The sequence below is a fragment of the Mesoplodon bidens genome (genome assembly GCF_964165515.1).
Source record: "Mesoplodon bidens genome assembly, contig: HAP1_SCAFFOLD_321, whole genome shotgun sequence".
Classification (NCBI taxonomy): domain Eukaryota; kingdom Metazoa; phylum Chordata; class Mammalia; order Artiodactyla; family Ziphiidae; genus Mesoplodon; species Mesoplodon bidens.
In genome coordinates, this window is record NW_027672059.1 from 1 (window position 1) to 17,745 (window position 17,745).

Here is a 17,745-nt window from a genome sequence, read left to right on the forward strand (position 1 = left end):
GGTGGACTACAGCTCTGTTGTTATGTTTTATGATAATAAGTTTAAATATAGGGGCAATTTTGGGGGGATGTTGCTCCACGTGAAAGAAAAATTCCTCTAGGACTCCCCCTCCTGAAACTACCACAGAATGGGAAGTACCCACTAAAGACCCAGGGAAATGGGTAAAGAATTAAGAGCCTGGAACTAAAGGGATATTTTTTTTATGAAAAACACCCTCTAGTATGGAGTTATGGCCATGGGCTGGAGTTCCTGATCACATAGGAAATTTATGGTTCTATTATAAAGGAAGATTAATTCTAGAAAAGCAAATGCCTAGAGCAGAATTAGTTGCTAGGATAGGGAGAAAGCACTGTCTCAGTTGAAGGAAACAACGAGAAAGGGCATGCAGGGTACATTGTAAATATTTTCGTGGAACCATTGTAAAAGGTTGCCCATGCAAGAAGAGAAATAGGAACAAGTAGCTTCAACTTTTACAACTAAAATAATCATATAACTGCTTGGCTTGGTTACTAAGAAATAACCTGTGATTAATGGGAACTTGGGAAATATTTTAATAGGACATCTAGAAACTAGGGGATATATTTTTTTAAAAAAAATCTTTATAGAACATTTTGAGGTTTGATTGTGCTAAGATTGTTTGGTCACATACCTGGTAATGTAATCAACTACAATATATAAACCTGTGATTGTAAACAATAAAGAAGAGAGAGAAACATGCAATGCTGATACTTTAAGAAGTGTAATAGATTTATTTCCTTCGCCGACGCTATCTATCCCTCGGGTATCCCTTGACTCGCTGGAGCTGGACTCCGGCAGCTGGATGTGGCCCTATGAAGGCGCCTGGGAGACAGAGCTTCGCACTTGACCCTGTCTGCTGTCTCTGGCGGGCATCAAAGACCACATGCCCTAGCCGGGTGCCTGCTGGTTTTGGGAGGCGTAGACATCTGGCGATAGTTCTGGCAGGCTGGGGGGATGGTATCGGGTGGTACACCCAGGCTTGGCTGCCTGTTCGCTGCGAGGAGGTTAGCAGGTCATTGTAGGCCCCCTGAGCCTTGGCAGAGCAGGAGTTGTGACTGGGTGGGACAGAAGTCCATGGTATGTGCTGCCCTGCATCCTCCTTTCGAGGAACTGTCTCAGATATAAATGACTTTTGGGTCTGACGTGGGCCCAAAACTTGGACAGAGTCAGTTCCTAGAGGGTTCTTGTGGAGGCCAGGGTTTGGGATAAGGCCTGAGTTGTTATGGAGGCCTCGTCTCTTGGATAAGCCAGAGTCTTGAGTAAGGGCTGGACCCTTATGGGGGCCAGGATCTCGATTAATTCCTGAGTCCTCGTGGAAGTTAGGGTCATGGGTATGTTCTGAGCTCCTGTAAATTCCAGCATCTTGGGTAAGGCCAGGATTCTTATGGAGGTCAGAATCTTGAGTAAGGCCTTGGCTCCTGCAGACTCCAGAAGCTTGGGTCAGGCCTGGATTCTTGTAGTCTCCGGAGTCTCGGGTAAGGCTTGAGCCCTTATGGAGGCGAGCGGTTTGCACAGGACCTGGGCTCTTATGGAGATCAGACTCCTGGCAAAGGACTGAGCTCTTGTTGACTGCAGAGTCTTGGGCATGGCATGGACTCTTCTGTGGCCAAGAATCTTGGGTAATGACTGGATTCTTCTGAAGGTCAGAGTCTTGGGAAAGGCTTGGATTCTTGCAGAGGTAAGGGTCTTTGGTAAGGCCTCGAAGTTCGTGGAGGCCTGGATCTTGAGCAAGGCCTGGGTTCTTGGGGAGGCCTGTGTCTCCGGTAAGGCCTGGGGTCCTTTGGAGGACAGAGCATTGGTTGAGACCTAGACTCTCATGAAGTTCTGGGGGTTGGGGCTGGTTTGGGGTTTGGGAAGTAGTGGATAACTGGGGAGGGATGGGGCCCTGGGGAGAGAGGACAGACTGAGGAGACTTGGAGGTTGGGGGAAAGGTGGGGGTTTGTATTAAGGCGGAGGGCTTCTGGTGGTTGCTGTGTTGATGAAGGACAAAGGATCTGGGAAAACAAGAGGCAGAGAAAGAGTGCATGGTGGAGGCATGGTGCATGGTGAGCTCTGGGCACTGGTCGGAGAATGGAAGCAAGGTTGAGAAGGTGCAGCATCCTTGGAGTACACCAGGAATTTGGGGTAGACTGGAGTCTGGGGATCCGTGTTTCTCTTCTCAGACTGGCAAGGGTGGGAGCTACAGTGAGTGAAGGTCTTGGACTGTACAAATTTGTCTTTGGCATCATTTGGGATCTTCCATTCCATAGTCCCCAACTCCACGTAACCCAGTATGGACCCTGTGGAGGGCTTGGCACTGTCCCCACTACATTGCTTCAGTGTTTGCTCAGCTGTACCAGAGCTCACCAGACCATGCCCCTCTTGGGGCCTGGAGAGGGTACCCAAGTCATTTCTGGAGTACCCAGAGTTCTGAGGGGGACACACATGGAATAAGTTCTGCTTTATGCTGCGGGCATAGTAGACCACATGGCCAGAGGAGAGGCCTTGGTCGAAGGTAGACAAGGTAGAGAGAATAGAATCTAGGATGGGGGTACGGGTGGTGGAAGGGACTGGAGGGGTCGTCAGGGCCATGACCAGTGCTGGGACAGAGGTTGTGGCAGAGATCGGGACAGGGGCTGGTGTAGGGGCTAGGGCAGGAGTAGTAGCAGGGGCAGAAGTTGGGGGAGGGACCAGAGTGTTGGCATGGGTATAGGTCAGATGAGCATGGGTCAGGGTGCAGAGAGAAGTGTGGCCCAGGAATTGGGCTGAGGCATGTGAGGGGGCCTGGGCTTGGGCCTGGGCTGGGGTATGGGCTGAGGTATGCTCCGGGCCATGGACCTGGGCAGGGCTGTGCTCAGGGGTGAGGGCTGGTGAGGGGGTCTGGGCCTGGGGGGTAGTGTGCTCAGGGAGGTGGAGTGTGGAGCAAGTCTGGGCCTGAGGTGGGGCGTGCACAGAGGGGTGCTTGTAGGAGAAGGTCTGGGCCTTGGCAGGAGAATGTGCAGGGAGCTGAACTGGGGGGCAGGTCTGGGCCCGGGCTGGGGCCTGGGCTGAGTCATAGTCTGGGGTCTTAGTCTTGCTCTCTTGGGGCAGGCAGAGTGGAACCACGTCCACCTTGCTTATCCTGCGGAGCTTGGAAGATGTCTCTCACCTGGAGTTAAAGGTGGCTTTGGACTTTAAGGCTGTGAACGGAGGGGCCTCCCCAGCTCCCACTACCCCCTCCTTCCACAGTCCCCGTGGAGCCTCCGTGGAAGCCCGAGCCCGTCCACACTGCGGCGGCATCCAGCAGCACTTAGAAGCCGTCTCATCATCTGTTTCTGGTATCCAGGATTCAAGGTGGTTTGGGTGCCTGTGCAGGAAGCTCGGGCGATGGTGGAAGCGGGGAGAAACTCTTGAACACAGGTTCTTGGGATCCACGGAGCAGCACATGCGATGGCTGCCTCCACAGCTGGCTTGCTTGTCTGCAGGGAAAGGCGAGATGGGACAGGGCCTGGGTTCCTGAGGGGCTGAGAATCAAGGCAGGGATAGAAGAAAGGGGACAGGCCCACATCCCCTGAGGCCACACTGGCGCCCACTTACCTTTGGGGAAAATACGGTTGAAACCTGCCCGCAAGAATCTCTTCAGATGCATCCAGAGCTGAGGGAAGCAAGGGAGCGTGGAGTTCGGGATCAGGGTGAGCCCTGAAATCCAACCCTTGTCCGGCCACACTGCAGCAGCCATCCCATCTCAGCCCCTTCAAGACCCCAGGGCTCCCCCAACCACACTGCCCAGATCCTGCCCTCACCAGAGTCACCACGTTGATCCACACATTGAGCAAGATGATGCTGACCAGGATCAGAAGAATTGAGTCTCCTAGGTCTTGGCATTTCCTGGGTGTGGTGCCAGAGCACGCCTCGGCTAGGTAATGGGTTTGCTCAGCCATGGCCGGGGGTCCCAGGACTGCCTGGGTCCGCTGGCCTCCATATATGTATACTGGGAGACAGACTGGGTCATAATGGGGCAGGTGGTGGCGTCACAGTGAGGGAGGGGGACGAAAAGGAGGGCCAGGCGTGGCATTCCATGGTTCCCCGGGTGAGGTAAGCTGAGCCTGGACAGCCAAACAGGGCCCGGAGGCCGGCACACCTCCCCTCGAGGTGTCAAACATTCGCTCACCGCCCACTGACTCACTTGTTCAAATGTCACATTCCATCTCTTGGCCCCTCCTGAGACTAGAAAGACCTTGGCCTCAGAGCCCTGCGGAAGGCCTGGCTGGAGTCCAGAGCCTCAGCCTTCTTCATGCCCTTCACTGGCTGTGGAGCTGGACCTGCCCAGATGTGGAACCTCCCAGTTTGGAAGCAGCTTCTTGTTTGAGGCTCTTTGGGGACAGGGACAGCTGAGACACAGAGGAGGTGCCCAGAGACCAGTGGTGTGGAGACTGCAGCTGCAGATCTACTTAGTGCATGGTATCGGACCAGGAGGGGCCTGCTGGCAGGACTGTGGCCACTAAACCAAGGGGACCCTCAGGCCCAGAAGGGGACACTGGCTTCTTATTGCAGGAAGCCAAAGGCAGGGACCCAAGCTGGCAGAAGGAGTGGCGCTTCCAAGCCACAGACCGCCAATGTTTTCTGGACCATGGCGCTCTTTATTCCTCTCTCCATGCCCTGCCGCTCCCCACCCGCCCCCATTAGCTGCTGGCCAGTTCATTTTCCCAGCCTGGCTTCCGTGCAGAGAGGGCCTCGAGGCCGAGGTGGAAGGTAGCAGCGAGTTGGCCCGCGCTTGGCTTCCCGCACTTGCCGCTTCAACTCCAGGCTGTCATACACCTGGTAGTTGGCATTTCCCCCTGGGTTCCGGCTGAGTGGCATGAAGGTGGGCGGGGGTGGAGGGTGTTCGGTAGCCTGGACGTCGGGCAGAGTCTGGGAGGGGCGGAGGAGCAGCGCTGAGCTGGAATCCGAGGCCCGCTGGTAGAGGCCTCGGCCAGCACCGTGAGGGAGGCGGAGGCGGCCAGAGGGTGCCGCACAGGCAGCATCTCTGCCCATTCGGCCGCCCAGCGCCGCACCTCGTGGGGATCCCGGGAGTAGTTCAAGTGTCCCGTGGAGTGGCGCGGGCTGTGGTTGGGCTGGCTGTGAGCACAGCTGTGGAGGCTCCGCCCGTGGGCCGGTGGGGAGTTGCGCTGCCAGGCTTCGGGCCGGTAGCCCTGAGGCACCAGAGCTGATGGAGGCTCAGAGCCCTCCAGACCACGCCGCCGCTGATCCCAGGAGTCATACGGGAGATGGCCCCCTGAGGGGTAAGTTCTGTGCCCCCCAGGGACCCACGAGCTGTTAGGGGGCAGCCGTCGGGTAAGTGGTGGAGACGAGGTCCACTGGTCAGCATCCACATTGCCCCAGATGCGGGATGGCGAGCAAGGGGCCCCGAAGGACTGCAGCCCTAGCTCAGACTTGGCCTCCACACGCTTGGGCATGCGGTGCAGCTCGGGCGACAGGTAGAGACAGGCTGGTGGCTGGATGGCCAGGATCCCACCCTGTCGACCCCAGAGGCCCACGTTGGAGGGCAGACCCATCTGCCGGTAGAGCCCTCCCCAGCACCCCCACGGGTACTTGGGTTGTGGGAAGGAAAGCTGGTCCTCCTCCTCCAGGTAGGAGTCCGGGTCCTCCCAGCTAAAGGAGGGCATCGGAGGCAGCTGTGACATCCCGTGGAGGCGATGCGGCCTACGGAAGCCTGAGCAGCTGGAGGGGAATTTTCTAAATTCTTGGGCCTCCCCTGGTGGCTTCAGGGGTGGCGGCTGCAGCTGCGGCTACGGTTGCGGAGATGGTGGTAGGAGGACGAGGAGTAGCAAGTGGACCGGGCCATTCTCACTTCCACAGGGTCCAGGGTGCAGTGCATGTGGATGTCTTGGGCCTTGGCTGGAGGATGTTTGGAGGAACTTTCACAAGCCTGTGAGATTTCATCTGTGGGAGTCGAGAGTCCGTGAGGGCAGGGCAACTGTCAGAAGATTTCAGGGTTGGGAACCTGGGAGCCTGGGTTTCTAGGGCCCTGGGAATGGCGAGGCGGGGTGCCTCCTAGCTGTCTTCTGTAGTTACTTTTCTGAATAATACAATACATGGTCTTGTCTAAGGCATTCTGGAGCCCATGCCATATCTGGGGTGGGGTGGGGTGGGGTGGGTGAAAATGAAGGCCAGGCTCTCTACCCTCACCACCACTCCCAGCCAAGACCGTTCCTGCAGACGGAGGTGCAGGCTGCAGCTGGTTCCCACCCTCAGCCATCTTCACCCCTACTGGTGATCCCCAACCATCGCTGACCATAGTTGCCATGCTGATCCCAATGCTGACAAGAATGACAATGCCCAGCAACAGGAGTAGGAAGTCCTCCGCATTCTGGGTACTTTCTTGGTATTGATGGCAGCACCCCAGGTTGTCATACCAGAGCTGCTGTTCCATGGTGGGCGGGTCCTAGGGCCGCCTGAGCCGTGGGACGCCCCACCCCCCCAACCCCACCGGCCCTGACCCACACTGCACTCATGCCAGGACCTGGGGACACCCCCCAACAGGTGAGGGACCATGGTCATAATGAGGCACATTGCAGGGAGTCACAATGCGGAGTTGTCCAATCTTTCATCCACTCAGCTGGTCCTTTAGGTGGCCGTCTCTGCCCTCGGCTCCCACTACATGGAGCCTAGTCCCCAGAGTTCAGTCTGTCCTTCTGTCTCCATGGGGCCTTGCTTAACTTGATTTGCAAGCAGGGTTGCTACAGATGAGAGACAGTCTTCATAGTGACTGGATCATGCATATAGGATTTCCTCCATTTCATTGTTCAAGACATTAGGACCGCTTACGTAGCCTGTTGGGCTTCTTAGAACTAGCCTGCAGTTCTTAAAAAGTTTCAAGGGAAGCCAGAAATCCAAATTGCTCTGTGAAATATCCACATTTTAAAAGTAGCAAACCAATTCAAATTTTAAACTCTGCTGGCCAACAACATGGGCCACACAAAACACACCAGGTTGTAACCTCTGACGTATACTGTATAATGCTTTTGTTCTCATCTTCTCATATGATCCTCAGACTAGGGGGCAGATACTATTATTCGCTTCATTTTACAGATGGAGAAACTGAGGCACAGAGCAGTTTAGTAGCTTGTCCGAAGTTTGAGCATCAAAGCTGGAACTTGAGGTTTTTACAGTGTGCTTTTTTATCCTCATTACAAATGCATCCTTTTAGAAAGAACCTTTTCTTATCCTAAAGATAATACATATTACAAAATACAATAAAGTACAGAAAGGTCAAAACAAAGAAAAAACGACCACTAGTCCCAACATGCCCACATAAGCACTATTACTTAGTGTATTTCCTTACAGAAAACATAATTTCCCTCTTCATTCAATCAGAGGTACCGGCTGTATAGGTTAGGATCTGTGCTCGGTGCTGGGGATATTACAGTGAACAGCCATAGTTCCTGCCCTCAGAAGGCTTACAATCTAGTTCTTGTTCTTTGTTCCATTCATTGCCAACCTAGATGTGAATATCCAATGGGGCTTCTTCAAGAAGCAAAAGAGTAAATAAGCAGATAGTGCATGTCAGGTGGGCCCAAGGCCCCCAGCTGCCCAGTCCCACTTGGGCTTCCTCCCTAGAAACGAAATGAGGAGAGGATTGGACTCCTAGTGAAGGAGTTAAGATGCAGAAAGGGATAGGACTTGAGAGTACTATCAAACTCTCAACTCAAGTGGCCGAGGTCCTCGGTCTTGGCCCTCTCGTCCTCAAGGAAAGGGGTCGGGAGGGGGCAAGTGGTACGTGGCATCCAGAAAGATGACGAGGGTCCACAGGAAGAGGCGGTCCACCACCATGGCCACAAACTGCCAGTCCTCCTTCAACTGGGGGTAGGAAGATTAAACTGTTCCTGGGCTCCAGACAACCAGGGAAGGCGGCCTCAAGGCCCTGTACCGCACCCAGGTCCTCATACCACAGCTTTGAGACAAGGGCGGGCCCGCAGAATAGCAGAGAGCGAAACTGCAGGCGACGGATGTGAGTAAAGAACAAGTGGGAAGCCAGGGGGCGGGACCAAGTGAGGCAAACTTCCAATCAGAAAAATAATCGAGTTCTGGGGGCGGAGCCTAAGTTTGCCGGTGGAGCCAAGGCCACCCAGGCCTTGCCTTAACCCACCCTCTTTGGAGTCACAGCTTCGTGGTCCTCCTGTTCCCGCAGCTGTTGAGCGGTGTAGCTGATTGAAGAAACGACCTCCCGTAGGTCGGGAGGCAGGCACACAGCCCGGCTTGGACCATCGATAAATGGCCGCAGGTCCGGGGCAGACAGTTCAGGCTGGAACGTGGAAGAGGCGAGTCTGTTTGGCCACGACCGGGGCACAAAGACGGCCTGCGTGGGTGCTCTAGGCCCCGCCCCAGCTCCCTCCTCCAACGCCCATCCAGGTTTCAAAACGTGAGAGAGCCCTTCAGGTTCTCTTCAGCAGCGGCGACCTCTCTAGCCTTCCGCAATTCCTCCTATTCCCTTACGCTTTAGTTCCCACCTCCCCGCAAAGTGGGCAACAGAAGGGGTACTACAACTCCCATGATGCTCGACCACGACATCCTCTGAGAGCTTAGGACGCCTGCCTCCGCACAGTCTTCTGGGAACTGTAGTTCTCCCTCTCCCTTCTACGTGGGCCGTGGGGAGTAGATACTACCTGTTGGGTTTGGGGAAGAGAAAATCATGTGGTGGCTTGCGGATGAAATATTCATCTGTTCCCCGACCCCAGCCACTTCCTGGAGAATCCCTGAGAGGTATAGGAGGTGGCTCCGGTATCTGGTCTCTCTCAGGTTTGGGTCTCTTCAGACCCAGATACGGAGGGAGTTTGTGGATAAAGATCTGCTGAGTAGAAGAAGAGCCGTCTTGGAGGGGGCTCTTATGCTTTCAGACCAGAAGGGAAGCCGCCAACCACCCCCACGGCACGTGCCCATTCCTGCGCATGCGTGCATGCATCCCACAGATGAAATGCAACTACACAGCCCAAGAGTCCTTAAGGGGGTTAGGAGGCATCCTGACTGGAAAGAAAAGTTCTGAGGGCTTCCACCCTGATAGTACCTAACCCTGAGAATGCTTCCTTGGGACCCACGAAGGAGAGAAGTATTGATGAAGAGAGTCTGGGATCTACGCAATGTTAATGATGGGAGGATAAAATTAATTGGGCAACATTTCAACACCCAAAGACCTTGGCACTTTGACACTCTACCAGGAGTTGTAGTTCTCCCTCAGGTCTGTGAAAGGGAAGGTTGAAAGTTGGTGGGAGTGAGGAGCGATACCTGGACAAAAAGCCAAATACTAGGATTGAGAGTTAACACAGGTTGGAGAGGAGATCTTCTTACCTGACGGACCCAAAGGGGCATTTGGTGGGTGTGGGGTGAGCGATGGTGCAGGTTGAGGACTACGATGTTAAGGATGACTGAGAAGGTGACGAGGACCATGGTAAACATGAGGTATTTGATAATGACGGGGACAGACAGGGAGGTCTCAGGCACTTTGTCTGCCAGCAGCAGCAGGAACACAGTAAGGGTCAGCAGGGCAAAGATCGAGAGCCCCATCTGCTCTACTTGGGGGACAGAGGGGAAGGCGGAAGGATTAGGCTTTGCCAGAAAGCAATCTCCCTGGCATAATCAGTGACCGTGTTTCCAGCCCACTCAAGGACAGGCTTTTGGAAGGGCCAACTGCATGCAAATAACTCCTACATTTATACCTCCAACCTGGACTGATTCCCCTAAATTCCACACTTGTATCCACCTGCCTACTTAACCTCTCCATTTGGGTGTCCAATAGACACCTCGACCTTAACATGTCCAAAACTTAATTCCCTCACCACCGACTCCCCACACAGTCTTCCTCAGGTCATAAATGACAACTCGATCTTTCCTGTGGCTCAGGCCAAATCCCTTGGAGTCATTCTCAGCTCTCCTCTCTCTCATCCCATATCCAATCCATACCAAACCCTATTGGCTCTACCTTCAACATATATCCTGAAACTGATGACTTATCCCATCTACCACTACCATCCTGGTACAAGCCACCATTACCTCAGATCTGAGTTATTACAAAGGCCTCCTCTTTGCTTCATCCTTTGTCCCCCCTGCTGACTGTTCTCAACAGAGCAGCCACATTGATCCCGTTAAAATGTAAATCAGATCAACCAAGAGCCCCAAACACAGCCCAGAATGGGGGAGGCAAGTTTGCATACATCTGGTCGTGACCCAAGAGACCAGATGAGGAAAACTGAAGCCTGGGCTCTTTCTCACAGTCTGGGGAAATCAGGCATTGGGTGTCCATCCCTACATCTTACCTCCTCCCCAGAGGGTGGCTTCTGAGCCACCCTAAAAAGAATTAAGTTCTCTGCGCTCTGGGGGAGCTTTAAGATGCTGGGCGTGGGTGACAGGGAAAGGAAAATTGCTCTAAACTCTAAAGCACTGCTCTCCAATAGCATTTTTCATGATGATGGAAATGTTCTAAATCTGTGCCGTCCAATGCAGTAGCCACTAGCTCCATGTGGCTACTGAGCACTTAGAAGATCATGGCACTGAGGAAGAGAATTTCTTTTTTTTTTCTGGCCAAGCCATGAAGCTTGCGGGGTCTGAATTCCCCGACCAGGGATTGAACCACCGCCACATCAGTGAAAGCGCCAAGTCCCAACAACTGGACTGCCAGGGAACAGAATTGGATGTCAGGGAAATTCTGTTCCCTGAGGAAGAGAATTTTTAACTTTTTAACTTAATTTTTAATAGAATTAATTTTCCTTAACTTTAAGTAATTTACATTCTAATAGGCCTTTGGCTAGTGGCTACTGTAATTGACAGTGCAGCTCTAGGGCCTTGGGGATAACGGATTTAGCTAGACAGCGATGGAGGGAAAGCAGGGATAGTTTAGGTCCTCATCAGGCCCTGTGGGATGGGGCTGGGTTGGATGTCCTCAAAAGTCCACAGAACACTTCTCTTGTCTCTTTATTCCTCATGCTTATCTGTCCCCTCTTTTTCTAAGTTTCTCATCACACACTGATATCCCCACTCCTTGATGGTCTCTGGTGAGTTGTTGGATGTTGGAAGCCATCCTGGAGCCATTGCACCATGACAAAGTCATGAAGCAACGGAAGGCGAAACTGCAAGGCAGCGCCGTGCCAGGAAGGTGGACTACAGCTCTGTTGTTATGTTTTATGATAATAAGTTTAAATATAGGGGCAATTTTGGGGGGATGTTGCTCCACGTGAAAGAAAAATTCCTCTAGGACTCCCCCTCCTGAAACTACCACAGAATGGGAAGTACCCACTAAAGACCCAGGGAAATGGGTAAAGAATTAAGAGCCTGGAACTAAAGGGATATTTTTTTTATGAAAAACACCCTCTAGTATGGAGTTATGGCCATGGGCTGGAGTTCCTGATCACATAGGAAATTTATGGTTCTATTATAAAGGAAGATTAATTCTAGAAAAGCAAATGCCTAGAGCAGAATTAGTTGCTAGGATAGGGAGAAAGCACTGTCTCAGTTGAAGGAAACAACGAGAAAGGGCATGCAGGGTACATTGTAAATATTTTCGTGGAACCATTGTAAAAGGTTGCCCATGCAAGAAGAGAAATAGGAACAAGTAGCTTCAACTTTTACAACTAAAATAATCATATAACTGCTTGGCTTGGTTACTAAGAAATAACCTGTGATTAATGGGAACTTGGGAAATATTTTAATAGGACATCTAGAAACTAGGGGATATATTTTTTTAAAAAAAATCTTTATAGAACATTTTGAGGTTTGATTGTGCTAAGATTGTTTGGTCACATACCTGGTAATGTAATCAACTACAATATATAAACCTGTGATTGTAAACAATAAAGAAGAGAGAGAAACATGCAATGCTGATACTTTAAGAAGTGTAATAGATTTATTTCCTTCGCCGACGCTATCTATCCCTCGGGTATCCCTTGACTCGCTGGAGCTGGACTCCGGCAGCTGGATGTGGCCCTATGAAGGCGCCTGGGAGACAGAGCTTCGCACTTGACCCTGTCTGCTGTCTCTGGCGGGCATCAAAGACCACATGCCCTAGCCGGGTGCCTGCTGGTTTTGGGAGGCGTAGACATCTGGCGATAGTTCTGGCAGGCTGGGGGGATGGTATCGGGTGGTACACCCAGGCTTGGCTGCCTGTTCGCTGCGAGGAGGTTAGCAGGTCATTGTAGGCCCCCTGAGCCTTGGCAGAGCAGGAGTTGTGACTGGGTGGGACAGAAGTCCATGGTATGTGCTGCCCTGCATCCTCCTTTCGAGGAACTGTCTCAGATATAAATGACTTTTGGGTCTGACGTGGGCCCAAAACTTGGACAGAGTCAGTTCCTAGAGGGTTCTTGTGGAGGCCAGGGTTTGGGATAAGGCCTGAGTTGTTATGGAGGCCTCGTCTCTTGGATAAGCCAGAGTCTTGAGTAAGGGCTGGACCCTTATGGGGGCCAGGATCTCGATTAATTCCTGAGTCCTCGTGGAAGTTAGGGTCATGGGTATGTTCTGAGCTCCTGTAAATTCCAGCATCTTGGGTAAGGCCAGGATTCTTATGGAGGTCAGAATCTTGAGTAAGGCCTTGGCTCCTGCAGACTCCAGAAGCTTGGGTCAGGCCTGGATTCTTGTAGTCTCCGGAGTCTCGGGTAAGGCTTGAGCCCTTATGGAGGCGAGCGGTTTGCACAGGACCTGGGCTCTTATGGAGATCAGACTCCTGGCAAAGGACTGAGCTCTTGTTGACTGCAGAGTCTTGGGCATGGCATGGACTCTTCTGTGGCCAAGAATCTTGGGTAATGACTGGATTCTTCTGAAGGTCAGAGTCTTGGGAAAGGCTTGGATTCTTGCAGAGGTAAGGGTCTTTGGTAAGGCCTCGAAGTTCGTGGAGGCCTGGATCTTGAGCAAGGCCTGGGTTCTTGGGGAGGCCTGTGTCTCCGGTAAGGCCTGGGGTCCTTTGGAGGACAGAGCATTGGTTGAGACCTAGACTCTCATGAAGTTCTGGGGGTTGGGGCTGGTTTGGGGTTTGGGAAGTAGTGGATAACTGGGGAGGGATGGGGCCCTGGGGAGAGAGGACAGACTGAGGAGACTTGGAGGTTGGGGGAAAGGTGGGGGTTTGTATTAAGGCGGAGGGCTTCTGGTGGTTGCTGTGTTGATGAAGGACAAAGGATCTGGGAAAACAAGAGGCAGAGAAAGAGTGCATGGTGGAGGCATGGTGCATGGTGAGCTCTGGGCACTGGTCGGAGAATGGAAGCAAGGTTGAGAAGGTGCAGCATCCTTGGAGTACACCAGGAATTTGGGGTAGACTGGAGTCTGGGGATCCGTGTTTCTCTTCTCAGACTGGCAAGGGTGGGAGCTACAGTGAGTGAAGGTCTTGGACTGTACAAATTTGTCTTTGGCATCATTTGGGATCTTCCATTCCATAGTCCCCAACTCCACGTAACCCAGTATGGACCCTGTGGAGGGCTTGGCACTGTCCCCACTACATTGCTTCAGTGTTTGCTCAGCTGTACCAGAGCTCACCAGACCATGCCCCTCTTGGGGCCTGGAGAGGGTACCCAAGTCATTTCTGGAGTACCCAGAGTTCTGAGGGGGACACACATGGAATAAGTTCTGCTTTATGCTGCGGGCATAGTAGACCACATGGCCAGAGGAGAGGCCTTGGTCGAAGGTAGACAAGGTAGAGAGAATAGAATCTAGGATGGGGGTACGGGTGGTGGAAGGGACTGGAGGGGTCGTCAGGGCCATGACCAGTGCTGGGACAGAGGTTGTGGCAGAGATCGGGACAGGGGCTGGTGTAGGGGCTAGGGCAGGAGTAGTAGCAGGGGCAGAAGTTGGGGGAGGGACCAGAGTGTTGGCATGGGTATAGGTCAGATGAGCATGGGTCAGGGTGCAGAGAGAAGTGTGGCCCAGGAATTGGGCTGAGGCATGTGAGGGGGCCTGGGCTTGGGCCTGGGCTGGGGTATGGGCTGAGGTATGCTCCGGGCCATGGACCTGGGCAGGGCTGTGCTCAGGGGTGAGGGCTGGTGAGGGGGTCTGGGCCTGGGGGGTAGTGTGCTCAGGGAGGTGGAGTGTGGAGCAAGTCTGGGCCTGAGGTGGGGCGTGCACAGAGGGGTGCTTGTAGGAGAAGGTCTGGGCCTTGGCAGGAGAATGTGCAGGGAGCTGAACTGGGGGGCAGGTCTGGGCCCGGGCTGGGGCCTGGGCTGAGTCATAGTCTGGGGTCTTAGTCTTGCTCTCTTGGGGCAGGCAGAGTGGAACCACGTCCACCTTGCTTATCCTGCGGAGCTTGGAAGATGTCTCTCACCTGGAGTTAAAGGTGGCTTTGGACTTTAAGGCTGTGAACGGAGGGGCCTCCCCAGCTCCCACTACCCCCTCCTTCCACAGTCCCCGTGGAGCCTCCGTGGAAGCCCGAGCCCGTCCACACTGCGGCGGCATCCAGCAGCACTTAGAAGCCGTCTCATCATCTGTTTCTGGTATCCAGGATTCAAGGTGGTTTGGGTGCCTGTGCAGGAAGCTCGGGCGATGGTGGAAGCGGGGAGAAACTCTTGAACACAGGTTCTTGGGATCCACGGAGCAGCACATGCGATGGCTGCCTCCACAGCTGGCTTGCTTGTCTGCAGGGAAAGGCGAGATGGGACAGGGCCTGGGTTCCTGAGGGGCTGAGAATCAAGGCAGGGATAGAAGAAAGGGGACAGGCCCACATCCCCTGAGGCCACACTGGCGCCCACTTACCTTTGGGGAAAATACGGTTGAAACCTGCCCGCAAGAATCTCTTCAGATGCATCCAGAGCTGAGGGAAGCAAGGGAGCGTGGAGTTCGGGATCAGGGTGAGCCCTGAAATCCAACCCTTGTCCGGCCACACTGCAGCAGCCATCCCATCTCAGCCCCTTCAAGACCCCAGGGCTCCCCCAACCACACTGCCCAGATCCTGCCCTCACCAGAGTCACCACGTTGATCCACACATTGAGCAAGATGATGCTGACCAGGATCAGAAGAATTGAGTCTCCTAGGTCTTGGCATTTCCTGGGTGTGGTGCCAGAGCACGCCTCGGCTAGGTAATGGGTTTGCTCAGCCATGGCCGGGGGTCCCAGGACTGCCTGGGTCCGCTGGCCTCCATATATGTATACTGGGAGACAGACTGGGTCATAATGGGGCAGGTGGTGGCGTCACAGTGAGGGAGGGGGACGAAAAGGAGGGCCAGGCGTGGCATTCCATGGTTCCCCGGGTGAGGTAAGCTGAGCCTGGACAGCCAAACAGGGCCCGGAGGCCGGCACACCTCCCCTCGAGGTGTCAAACATTCGCTCACCGCCCACTGACTCACTTGTTCAAATGTCACATTCCATCTCTTGGCCCCTCCTGAGACTAGAAAGACCTTGGCCTCAGAGCCCTGCGGAAGGCCTGGCTGGAGTCCAGAGCCTCAGCCTTCTTCATGCCCTTCACTGGCTGTGGAGCTGGACCTGCCCAGATGTGGAACCTCCCAGTTTGGAAGCAGCTTCTTGTTTGAGGCTCTTTGGGGACAGGGACAGCTGAGACACAGAGGAGGTGCCCAGAGACCAGTGGTGTGGAGACTGCAGCTGCAGATCTACTTAGTGCATGGTATCGGACCAGGAGGGGCCTGCTGGCAGGACTGTGGCCACTAAACCAAGGGGACCCTCAGGCCCAGAAGGGGACACTGGCTTCTTATTGCAGGAAGCCAAAGGCAGGGACCCAAGCTGGCAGAAGGAGTGGCGCTTCCAAGCCACAGACCGCCAATGTTTTCTGGACCATGGCGCTCTTTATTCCTCTCTCCATGCCCTGCCGCTCCCCACCCGCCCCCATTAGCTGCTGGCCAGTTCATTTTCCCAGCCTGGCTTCCGTGCAGAGAGGGCCTCGAGGCCGAGGTGGAAGGTAGCAGCGAGTTGGCCCGCGCTTGGCTTCCCGCACTTGCCGCTTCAACTCCAGGCTGTCATACACCTGGTAGTTGGCATTTCCCCCTGGGTTCCGGCTGAGTGGCATGAAGGTGGGCGGGGGTGGAGGGTGTTCGGTAGCCTGGACGTCGGGCAGAGTCTGGGAGGGGCGGAGGAGCAGCGCTGAGCTGGAATCCGAGGCCCGCTGGTAGAGGCCTCGGCCAGCACCGTGAGGGAGGCGGAGGCGGCCAGAGGGTGCCGCACAGGCAGCATCTCTGCCCATTCGGCCGCCCAGCGCCGCACCTCGTGGGGATCCCGGGAGTAGTTCAAGTGTCCCGTGGAGTGGCGCGGGCTGTGGTTGGGCTGGCTGTGAGCACAGCTGTGGAGGCTCCGCCCGTGGGCCGGTGGGGAGTTGCGCTGCCAGGCTTCGGGCCGGTAGCCCTGAGGCACCAGAGCTGATGGAGGCTCAGAGCCCTCCAGACCACGCCGCCGCTGATCCCAGGAGTCATACGGGAGATGGCCCCCTGAGGGGTAAGTTCTGTGCCCCCCAGGGACCCACGAGCTGTTAGGGGGCAGCCGTCGGGTAAGTGGTGGAGACGAGGTCCACTGGTCAGCATCCACATTGCCCCAGATGCGGGATGGCGAGCAAGGGGCCCCGAAGGACTGCAGCCCTAGCTCAGACTTGGCCTCCACACGCTTGGGCATGCGGTGCAGCTCGGGCGACAGGTAGAGACAGGCTGGTGGCTGGATGGCCAGGATCCCACCCTGTCGACCCCAGAGGCCCACGTTGGAGGGCAGACCCATCTGCCGGTAGAGCCCTCCCCAGCACCCCCACGGGTACTTGGGTTGTGGGAAGGAAAGCTGGTCCTCCTCCTCCAGGTAGGAGTCCGGGTCCTCCCAGCTAAAGGAGGGCATCGGAGGCAGCTGTGACATCCCGTGGAGGCGATGCGGCCTACGGAAGCCTGAGCAGCTGGAGGGGAATTTTCTAAATTCTTGGGCCTCCCCTGGTGGCTTCAGGGGTGGCGGCTGCAGCTGCGGCTACGGTTGCGGAGATGGTGGTAGGAGGACGAGGAGTAGCAAGTGGACCGGGCCATTCTCACTTCCACAGGGTCCAGGGTGCAGTGCATGTGGATGTCTTGGGCCTTGGCTGGAGGATGTTTGGAGGAACTTTCACAAGCCTGTGAGATTTCATCTGTGGGAGTCGAGAGTCCGTGAGGGCAGGGCAACTGTCAGAAGATTTCAGGGTTGGGAACCTGGGAGCCTGGGTTTCTAGGGCCCTGGGAATGGCGAGGCGGGGTGCCTCCTAGCTGTCTTCTGTAGTTACTTTTCTGAATAATACAATACATGGTCTTGTCTAAGGCATTCTGGAGCCCATGCCATATCTGGGGTGGGGTGGGGTGGGGTGGGTGAAAATGAAGGCCAGGCTCTCTACCCTCACCACCACTCCCAGCCAAGACCGTTCCTGCAGACGGAGGTGCAGGCTGCAGCTGGTTCCCACCCTCAGCCATCTTCACCCCTACTGGTGATCCCCAACCATCGCTGACCATAGTTGCCATGCTGATCCCAATGCTGACAAGAATGACAATGCCCAGCAACAGGAGTAGGAAGTCCTCCGCATTCTGGGTACTTTCTTGGTATTGATGGCAGCACCCCAGGTTGTCATACCAGAGCTGCTGTTCCATGGTGGGCGGGTCCTAGGGCCGCCTGAGCCGTGGGACGCCCCACCCCCCCAACCCCACCGGCCCTGACCCACACTGCACTCATGCCAGGACCTGGGGACACCCCCCAACAGGTGAGGGACCATGGTCATAATGAGGCACATTGCAGGGAGTCACAATGCGGAGTTGTCCAATCTTTCATCCACTCAGCTGGTCCTTTAGGTGGCCGTCTCTGCCCT

The 17,745-nt window shown here is 54.7% G+C and overlaps 3 protein-coding genes and 2 pseudogenes across 5 annotated transcripts; all 5 read right to left on the minus strand.

Moving 5' to 3' along the window:
• Positions 1 to 681: 681 nt before the first annotated feature.
• On the minus strand, positions 682 to 4,644 carry LOC308610649 (uncharacterized protein). The gene is made up of 4 exons (XM_081259711.1): positions 3,780 to 4,644; positions 3,574 to 3,631; positions 3,146 to 3,455; positions 682 to 1,796 (listed from the first exon to the last, which is right to left on the minus strand). The coding sequence occupies exons 1-4, from the start codon at positions 3,915 to 3,917 to the stop codon at positions 767 to 769; spliced, it is 1,536 nt and encodes a 511-aa protein (XP_081115837.1). The 5' UTR covers positions 3,918 to 4,644; the 3' UTR covers positions 682 to 766.
• LOC308610652 (uncharacterized protein SPEM2-like) lies at positions 4,259 to 6,412 on the minus strand (annotated as a pseudogene). Its single transcript has 4 exons — positions 6,272 to 6,412; positions 6,052 to 6,109; positions 4,650 to 5,919; positions 4,259 to 4,349 (listed from the first exon to the last, which is right to left on the minus strand). The product of its transcript is annotated as an uncharacterized protein SPEM2-like (transcript).
• Positions 6,413 to 7,722: 1,310 nt separating this feature from the next.
• Positions 7,723 to 9,951, minus strand: LOC308610648 (acetylcholine receptor subunit beta-like; the record flags this gene model as incomplete). Its single annotated transcript, XM_081259710.1, has 4 exons — positions 9,322 to 9,951; positions 8,643 to 8,824; positions 8,141 to 8,303; positions 7,723 to 7,836 (listed from the first exon to the last, which is right to left on the minus strand). Exons 1-4 carry the CDS (start codon positions 9,535 to 9,537, stop codon positions 7,723 to 7,725), a joined length of 675 nt encoding a protein of 224 aa, XP_081115836.1. The 5' UTR covers positions 9,538 to 9,951.
• Positions 9,952 to 11,802: 1,851 nt separating this feature from the next.
• LOC308610653 (uncharacterized protein) lies at positions 11,803 to 15,765 on the minus strand. Its single transcript, XM_081259712.1, has 4 exons — positions 14,901 to 15,765; positions 14,695 to 14,752; positions 14,267 to 14,576; positions 11,803 to 12,917 (listed from the first exon to the last, which is right to left on the minus strand). Exons 1-4 carry the CDS (start codon positions 15,036 to 15,038, stop codon positions 11,888 to 11,890), a joined length of 1,536 nt encoding a protein of 511 aa, XP_081115838.1. The 5' UTR covers positions 15,039 to 15,765; the 3' UTR covers positions 11,803 to 11,887.
• On the minus strand, positions 15,380 to 17,533 carry LOC308610654 (uncharacterized protein SPEM2-like; annotated as a pseudogene). The gene is made up of 4 exons: positions 17,393 to 17,533; positions 17,173 to 17,230; positions 15,771 to 17,040; positions 15,380 to 15,470 (listed from the first exon to the last, which is right to left on the minus strand). The product of its transcript is annotated as an uncharacterized protein SPEM2-like (transcript).
• Between the last annotated feature and the right edge of the window lie 212 nt (positions 17,534 to 17,745).